Here is an 8,873-nt window from a genome sequence, read left to right as displayed (position 1 = left end):
TTTATCTTTCGGCGCTGCATATCCATATTTCATTATTAAAAGTATATCAAATTCAGTTTTAAAGAATACCTCCATTTTTCGCTTCCATGTAGTGAAATCTCAGTCGAACGTTGGAGGATGAATGTTCGTACCGGCCATTGTTATGATCTTTGTGCTTCAGATGGCGGTTAGTCCTTCTGAGGTTGTTGGGCTCTGATACCACTTGTAGGTGCAGTGGGGACCGGCAAGAAGGGGGTGAATTGCCTGCAAATAAAAATAACCCTCCTCAAAGCTTTTCAACTCTAAATAAAGCAACACTAAATAGAAAGAGAACTGAAGACAGAATTTTAACCTGGTTACAAACAAGAGGGTTGTTAATCCAGGGTGATGGAGGGCGCAGTAAGAAACTCCTTCTTTGAAGGCGGAGAAGCCTTTTACACTTTGACAGCACCGTAGTTGCTAAGAGAATGAGATTACAAGAGTTGAGTTTCGCTCGTGATCGTTGTTCACTAAAGCTGCCCGAGACCCTCTTTATATAGGGGTTCTCGAGCTTATCAGATCACCTGATCCTTCGGGATCAGGTTTAACTCGAGAGGGATCGGTCGACCGATCCCCAGGTTCGGTCGACCGAACCTGCTGTACCTGCCCAGCTTTCCGTCCAGGTGCAGTCTCTGTGGATCGAGCTTAGGTTCGGTCGACCGATTCTTGTGTTCGGTCGACCGATCGGCCAACGGTCTTCCTCTGCGCTGGCCCGATGAAAATGCTCGACTCAGTCTCTGGATAAACTTGGGTTCGGTCGACCGATCATGAGGTTCGGTCGACCGATCACTTCACCGCTGGCAGATGTGTTACTGACGTGTCACCAACGGCTGGCTTCGGTTAATGAAGGGTTCGGTCGACCGAACCGTTGACAAGTCAGCTTCCAATTGACTTGCTCCGGTTCGGCTCCTTGGGTGATTGCGACCTACCGGAATAGGGCTCACCCGAACTCAATTCCCGGCCTTCTCCTCTAGCAGTCTTCCGTCCGGCTTCTCATCCCTCGAACGTCGCGCACGTTCTTCTCGCTCCACCGGAGTACTCTTCCACAACTCTCTCGTCCTTCAGACGCACCGAGCCCGTCGGCTCCCTTCCCGTGCCGTCCTTCTCACTAGCTGCGTCTTCCGCTCGACTTCCTGCGCTCCTAAGTTCCCGCACACTCAGACACAGGGTTCAGACAAAACGCATGACCTAACTAACTTGGTTGATCACTTCAAAACTACCACGGGGTCCAACAATCTCCCCCTTTTTGATGTGCATCAACCCAAGTTCAAGTTAGGGTAAAACAAACACAAAAAGTAATTTTGAAGAAAAATTACTAAACTAGCATTTTAAGCATAAGATTTGCAATAAATAAAATTACAATAGTATTTAGAAAATTTTAAACTTTTAATTTTCCTAACTCCCCCTAAACTTGTACTTTTCTCTCCCCTTTGATAACAGCAAAAATGGGGAAGCAAGTTCTAAAGAAAATTTCTAAGTAAAAAATCTATTTTCTAAGTTAAAAGAAATTTAAAAAAAATCCAAAACTTAGAAAGTAAAAAAATGTTTGTACACTTTCAAAGCATTTTAATTTTACTTTTAATATTTTTTTCAGAAAGTTAATTAAACATTTTGTTTCAATTTTTCAGCTTCCATGTCGTGGCGAGGCACTAGGCCTTCTTGGTTATTGGAGCAACAACCACTTCCTTAGACAAAACCTTCATAAGGAAAATGTTTAATTTTCTCTCTATAAAGCTTTTAATTTTAAGAGCTTAGTTTAACACAGATTTTGGAACCCAATAAAGGTTCATTCCTACAGGATTAGTCAAAAACTTAGGGCGTATATAATTCTTAAGAATTTTCCTAAATTGACCCTGATGCTTCCTTATATACCAATTTAATTTTCCATAAATTTTAAGTTTTGATTTTGGAAAATTATTTTTAAAACATGCATCAGTTTTCAATTTTTTAATTTCTAATTTTAAAACCTCATTTTCTGATTTCAAATAATCATTTTCGGGGAGACATAGCGGCCGCTCGGGCCCTCGCCTCCTCCTAAACACCGGCAAGAGGCCCACGGATTAGGATCTTGTGTTCGGGGATGGTCGGACGGGCACATTGCTCAAGATAGTCCTTCGTTGGAAGGTTGATAGTCGCTGTCACCGATCGCCTGCCGCTCGGGTTTGACGAGGAGGAAACAACCGAACCCGGAGCGGCGGCTGACGTCGGATCAATCCTGGACACTAGTGGTCGACGTAGGGTTCGGTGCGGCGACAAAAATTAGTTCGGAGGAGCGGCGATGGCCTCCAACGACGGTCCGACCAGAGAGGGCGTCAGATCGAACGAGGTGGCTTCCGCTGTTGGGACACCCACGGCCGAGGTGGCGGATCAGGAGGTGTTTTCCGTACAGCACCTCTTGCGCCTGATGAGTGGCAACCCCTCATCGGAAGGCTCGATACCCGCAGTCTGAACGGTGAGTTGTGCTTCGAGAGTTGGGGCGGCACAGTAACTTCTTCGATGCTGGTCCTCTGAACGACGGTGGGGTCTCCCCGCTCTTAACTTGCGTGCCTTCGTTGGAGCCGACCGGCGCTAGGCCAAGGCTCGCCATTTCCTTAGCAGCAACCGCTTCGATCTCGACATCCTTCAACTTCATCAGGTCGTCCATGCACGCTCACATCATGGTTTTGGCTGCAAGAGAGAAAAAGCAAATCAATTAGACTCAAAGGAGAAGTGCCAAGAAATTTCATACTTAAGTCGTTTGGGAGCCTCGTGCGAATCGGACTCAGCCCGAAGATATACACGACGCCCTCGTGCAGTAGCTTGTGGATATCGTATTTCTGACCGGCCAGCATGTTCGCGGCGTGAAGGTAATCCGGTCGGCTCTTATACTTCTTCAGGCCAGGCGGAGGTGGTAGTCCGACCTGCCATTGGATCTGGAAGCTTGGCCGTTTGGGAAGCCGCATGAAGAAGAAATACTCCTTCTAGTGTTTATTCGAAGTAGACATCTTATCAAAAAATACTAAACCGATCTGAGACTGAAAGAGATAGGCCCCCAGCTCGGACTGCTTGGGGTAGTAAAAATAATGAAAAACTTGAGGGGTTAAAGGGATGTCATGTAACCAGAACAGGACGACAACGCTGCACAGCAGACAAAATGAATTGGGTACTAGTTGGGGGAGAGGAACACAAAAGTAATTATAAACTTCAAGGATGAAAGGGTGGATCGGGAAGCGAAGACTGGTCACACACTAGTCTCGGAACAAGCAGATGGTGTCGGTCGACGGAAAATGTGGTCGATCGGATGAAGACGCCAGAATGACCTCATGGTCATAAGGGATTCTAAAGGCGTTTCTAAGGCTTTCAGCATCGTCTGCATCGAACCTGGTCTCCATGGTAGAATACCAGAGCCCAGGCGAGGGGTCTAACGGCTGCGAAGAACTGGCTATTGTCGGAAAACAAGAAGACAGGTTCGACGAGAAGAAAGGCAGACACAGAACACAGTGGATAACGGAAAACAACTAAGTAACGAAAAGATTAAAGAACAGAAAGGAACTGGAGAGCTTACAAGAGAAGAAAAGGTCGCCGGAAACAGGAGCAAAGATCGTCGGAGCACTGGTCACGCAGAGGAACACCGACAGCCTTTGCAAAAAATGTAGGAGAAAGACGCCAACATCGCGGCTTTATAAAGCTTGAGCTCGGCCGACCGGGGTTGTCTGATCCAGGTCATGGAAGCTGGAGCGCAGATCCAGCCATTGAATTCAAACTGCCAAGCATCACATCAACGTTTATCACTTCGGGTGTGCGATGACGGTGGCAGTGACACGTGGCACACGCCTATAGGCCAACATTTAATGAATGTCATTAACATGTGTGGGCGCGTGCTCGGCTTTAATGGAGATGATTTGCACGAATTCCGAAGGGATTCTGATGATGTCAGTGTTGACCGCTCACAGCCAAGGATAGAAACTGCAAACTTCTCCAAGTGCGAGTGGTGAAGTATCGATCGGCCTCAAGGAGCCGTTCGATACCCTCGGGCAGATCGGTCGGAGTTCCAACCAGTGTCACGGTCGATCGACCAACCGATCTTCAGACTAGCTCGTCCAGTCAATCGGACTTGCAGCCTCCTTCGACTAGACTTAAGGGGGAGGTATGTGATCCAATGATAAGGAGGGGCCCCGGTTAGCAGGGTGGTCAATGACAGGGTGGAGGTCAAAGTCAAGCTGGTCAACATCCCGGTATTATCGTCGGATCGGGCAACCCCCTTTTCCAACCGGGAGAAACAACCCCCGAGCCTACATGAAGCAAACGTTAGCACAGCTCGGTCAGGTACCGAGCTTCCAACGCTCAGACAGACAGGGTATGTGCCGAGCGGCAAGCCTGCTCGGACTCACACCGGTAAAGCAATGACGACCGAGTAGACTACAGTCAGACACAACTCCGTTCTTCATAACAGCGAAGCCTGGACAGCGGATGCTGGCCGAACGGCCATTTCGCTCGGCCCGAGGACAAGATCGCCCAGACGACCGATAGATGGCTGAGCGGCTCTTCCGCTCGGCCTGTAACAGACAAAAGGAGGATCAGAGGATATCCTTCTGGGAACTTGTGTTGCCGACAAACGGCATGCTTGGCGGCATGGTCAGGCAGAAGATCGTACGATGAAAGCTTCCGCTGTCTTGTCAGAGATATGCTCGGGTTGTTAAGGTATGGTGTCAGAGACACTTTTCTGACACGCCTCTTCAGGGTATGCTTTGAGGAGCATGCACACATCGGAGAGTGTGCACTTGCTCCCAGGGAGTCCTATATAAATACCCCCAAGCTTTGACGGAGGCATGCATAATCTCTATTGTAGCCACAGTTACTCTGCCATTTTGCTTCCTCGTTTCTGCTACATTGCAGTGTTTGACTTGAGCGTCGGAGAGTTATCGTCTGGGAACCCCTCCTCGGTTCAGCACTGACGTTGTTGTAGTTGCAGGCTTCATTGACGGGAGTCCACTACAAGTCATCAGAAGCACCACGTCTCGAACATCCATTACCTCGACTCTCAGACAGGATCAAATATATATAACAATTAACCTATATAAAAATTTCTTAGTTCCATGCTAAATATCAAGAACTCTAACGCAAAACAACACTTCGATGAATTATAAAACTTATATTTAATTGAGCTCTAAATTATAAAGACAATAATATTATTAACTAAATTTGACTTGATTTGAATCATTTACATCCCTATCAATAACAACCCAAGTCACTAAATATAAAACTTTAAATCTAAATAAAAATATAAAATAATTTCTCATATAAAATGTTGTGAACCTCCAATCAATTCCCCTAAAACTCATTGGGTAGGAATCAATCCTTATCTCCTTTTCAAGTATCTCCTTCACCTTTTTTTTCTTACTCATCACCACAAGAACAATATTCTTTCCTTTCTATATAACTTTTTTAAAATAATAAATAACAATCAAGTACCTTATAAATACAAAAAACATTCTACCTCGTGCTTAAACAGAACGACAGCAGAGACACCGGATTGTGGAACAGTGACGTCATGATATCTTTGGAGACATGAGAATTGTGCTATTTTCGGACAATGAATGGTGGAAAATCCTGTTCCTTGACTCGGACGAGACAGGAAATGCTTGGTTGCACTGATATCGTATTCCGTGTAGTGGCCGACACAGGGAATCAATGAGTGGATTCGTGAATCAGCTCACATTGTATTTTATCTTAGAAGTTCTTTCTTCACCGTTCCTTGTATTATCAACGGTCAACAACGGATCGGCACGATTGAGAAAAGGAAATGAGTGCCCCAGCGACTATATATCGACCTCGACGCCGCCGTCGCCGCCGCTGCGCCGTCGGTTCTCGAAAGACATCGCTGGTCGCAGGCTACTCATTGTGCTATGGCTGCTGCCGAGGCGACCTCCGAGATCCGGAAGCAGGCTTTGCGGGTGTTCGATAGCGAGGAGGAAGTCTCCGTCTCCCTGGCCAAGTACACGGCGGAGTTGTCGGAGAAGTTCGTACGCGAGAAAAGGGCCTTCACTACTGTTCTCTCCGGTGGAACCCTCATTGAAACCCTAAGGTACGGGGTTCAATCTCTCTGTTGGCATGTTGTTTTACGGTCGTGGCGGTTTTCCACAATGGAAAATGTGAAAAAAAAAAAAAAAACTTTTTTTTTTCAGGAAATTGACGGAACCGCCGTATTTGGAGTCTGTGGATTGGGCTAAATGGCACGTCTTCTGGGTGGATGAGCGAGTGGTGCCTAAGGATCACAAGGACAGTAACTACAAGTTGGCATTTGATGGATTTCTGTCCAAGGTCGTAAATGACCAAGAAAATTGGATTTCAGTGAATTCTGCTATGCTACATGATTATAATCACTCATGATCACTTCCCTAGTTCTTTTAATTGTATATGAACTAGTAGCTTGAATTGCTGGCGATGAAATAGATGAGTCCATCTATGATTTCAGAAAGATAAAATCACGGCTTCAGTAGGTTCAATTTGTTGATATAGGAATGCCATTCAGTATTGAACTGACCGACAGACAGAAGCTAGTTAGAATGCTTTTATATATTAATCCATATATCGTGGCTTTTAAAAATTGCAGAATATATGCAATTTGTTTGTTCTGCGTTTACAACTTCCTTTTTGATGATAGTGGAAATGTTTTAAATGATAGTGTGTTCAACTTCCTTTTTGATGATAGATGAAATGTTTTAAATGATAGTGTGTTTCATTAGCCATGTTATTAAAAGCAAGTACGCATTCTTTGATATCATAATATTGTAGCTACTCACTTTTAGTTGCTTATTGATAGGTTGCTATTCCCTCAAATCAAGTTTATGCAATCAATGACACGTTATCAGCGGAGGGTGCTGCCAAAGACTATGAGACTGTGTTGAAGCATTTGGTGAATGTAGGGTTGCTGCCATTATCATCTGTGACAGGATACCCTGTGTTTGATCTCATGTTGTTGGGAATGGGACCAGATGGCCACATTGCTTCTCTTTTTCCTGGCCACCCTCTCCTCAATGAACGAGAGAAGTGGGTGACCTTCATAAAGGATTCTCCAAAGCCACCACCAGAAAGAATTACATTCACGATGCCTGTGATTAAATCATCTGCATATGTTGCAATGGTGGTCACTGGAGCTGGGGAAGTTCATGCTGTTTCGAAAGCTCTAGGGAGTGAGAAAAGGTCATCTGATTTGCTTCCTGTGGAGATGGCTTCCCTTGAAGATGGTGAATTCACTTGGTTTACTGATAAAGCAGCAGTCTCCATGCTTAAAGATAAGGCAAGCATGTAGAACCATGTAAGTATTTCATGGTTTTTGCAGTATTCTGAATTTGAATAACTTATCTGGATGAGTTCTTATGTCCAGTTGTCTGGGTATGTCTTTGTACACTTTAAGTGTAATCCAATAACTATAATATTACTTTTGCTTTATACTTCTTCCATCTGTCTTTGAGATCTTTGCTAGATTAATTATGATATCTATACTGCCTTGAGTTGAATTTGTTCTACGGGTCTTCACAGTCCAACTACAGGTGATGATTACCACATGTTGCATGACGAAGACATTTTGAAAAACTTACATGTTTTTTGTTCATATTTATTAACTAATTACTAGACTGATATGGTTGAGTGCAAAGTTGTATATGTTACCTAGATGTTTGTCAGTGGCATTTGGTTTTTAAAGCACCGATGCGGATATGATTCTTCATAGAAGTTCAGGCCTTAAAATAATTGAGGTTAAAGATGGTCAATGAAAATTAACTGTAAATACTTGGGTGAATATGTTATGTGTAGGCTAGCTTCGTGAATCACTTTTCTGTGCTGTAAATTATTCTAAGGTGATATCACATGCTGGAAGATATACTCCTGCAAGATGATATCACCACATTGTCACCACTTTTCAACTGCAATGTAAAAAAGATGACTCTGTGGTTACCTATTTTTCTTGAAATGATGTTCAACTATAATTCTTACCCGTGTTAAAAATTTATTTTAGTCTAGTATTGTTTCTTGCTCGGATATACCTAAGAGATGACCTAAATGAAACTACAGGCAAAACAAACTTACTGATTTAAGCACTGACTACAAGTAAGACAGGCATCATTCATCATAACTAGAAGAAAATTCATACTATGGGGAATCATGTTGATCATGTTCGGAATCTGAGTCAGACGAAAGCCGGATGAGTTGTTGCTAGTGTTGATGGAGAGGCGATTGAGACACCCTTCTAGTATGCATCCACGAGAACGAACCCTCACGTAGCGCTGACGAACGACAAGCACACTCGGACAAGCACACGGGACGTTAGAGATCAGAAATAAGGGAAAAAGTCCTCAGTGCAGATCCTCCAACTCTCAAGTAAGGTACTTTTCCCCTAGAAAAATAGTGTATGAAGGAGAAAGAAAAGTAGAAGACAAGTGCGAATGTGTAAGAGAGCATACATACGTAAGGGAGAGAACCTCCCTTTTTATATGACAGTGCGTACCTTTGGAGGCTAACCGATGTCAAAGAATTGTCGGGTGTCAGGACTTGTCAGGTGATGAAGGACACGTGGCATTCTCCTGTAGACTGAAGGAAGGTTCCATTTGCACATGATCGTAGACCGTTGGAATATTCCCTGACACTCAGCAGTTATTCTCTGACAGGTGATCACGATTCCCTAACCTTGTCGTGTAGCACCTTTTGTCCCGACCTTCTGGCTTGACCGGGTATGAATAGGGCAACTCAGGCTGATCTGTCGGGTATAATACCTAGCCTAAATCTTGAGAGGTCGAGAGCTGTGGTGAGATCGTCCAAGAGTTAATCGGGAGTTGGCTGACCGGGAGTTAGCTTACTGAGAGAACCAGGTCTGGATA

General features: G+C 44.4%; 1 protein-coding gene across 1 annotated transcript; it reads left to right on the top strand.

Moving 5' to 3' along the window:
- The first annotated feature begins 5,824 nt into the window (after positions 1-5,824).
- LOC122034790 (probable 6-phosphogluconolactonase 4, chloroplastic) lies at positions 5,825-7,449 on the top strand. Its single transcript, XM_042594143.1, has 3 exons — positions 5,825-6,082; positions 6,183-6,318; positions 6,821-7,449. The coding sequence occupies exons 1-3, from the start codon at positions 5,904-5,906 to the stop codon at positions 7,307-7,309; spliced, it is 804 nt and encodes a 267-aa protein (XP_042450077.1). The 5' UTR covers positions 5,825-5,903; the 3' UTR covers positions 7,310-7,449.
- Positions 7,450-8,873: the final 1,424 nt, after the last annotated feature.

Source organism: Zingiber officinale, chromosome 11B (assembly GCF_018446385.1).
Source record: "Zingiber officinale cultivar Zhangliang chromosome 11B, Zo_v1.1, whole genome shotgun sequence".
NCBI lineage: Eukaryota > Viridiplantae > Streptophyta > Magnoliopsida > Zingiberales > Zingiberaceae > Zingiber > Zingiber officinale.
Note: the sequence above shows the minus strand (reverse complement) of the source record. Positions and strands in the feature narration are given on the sequence as shown.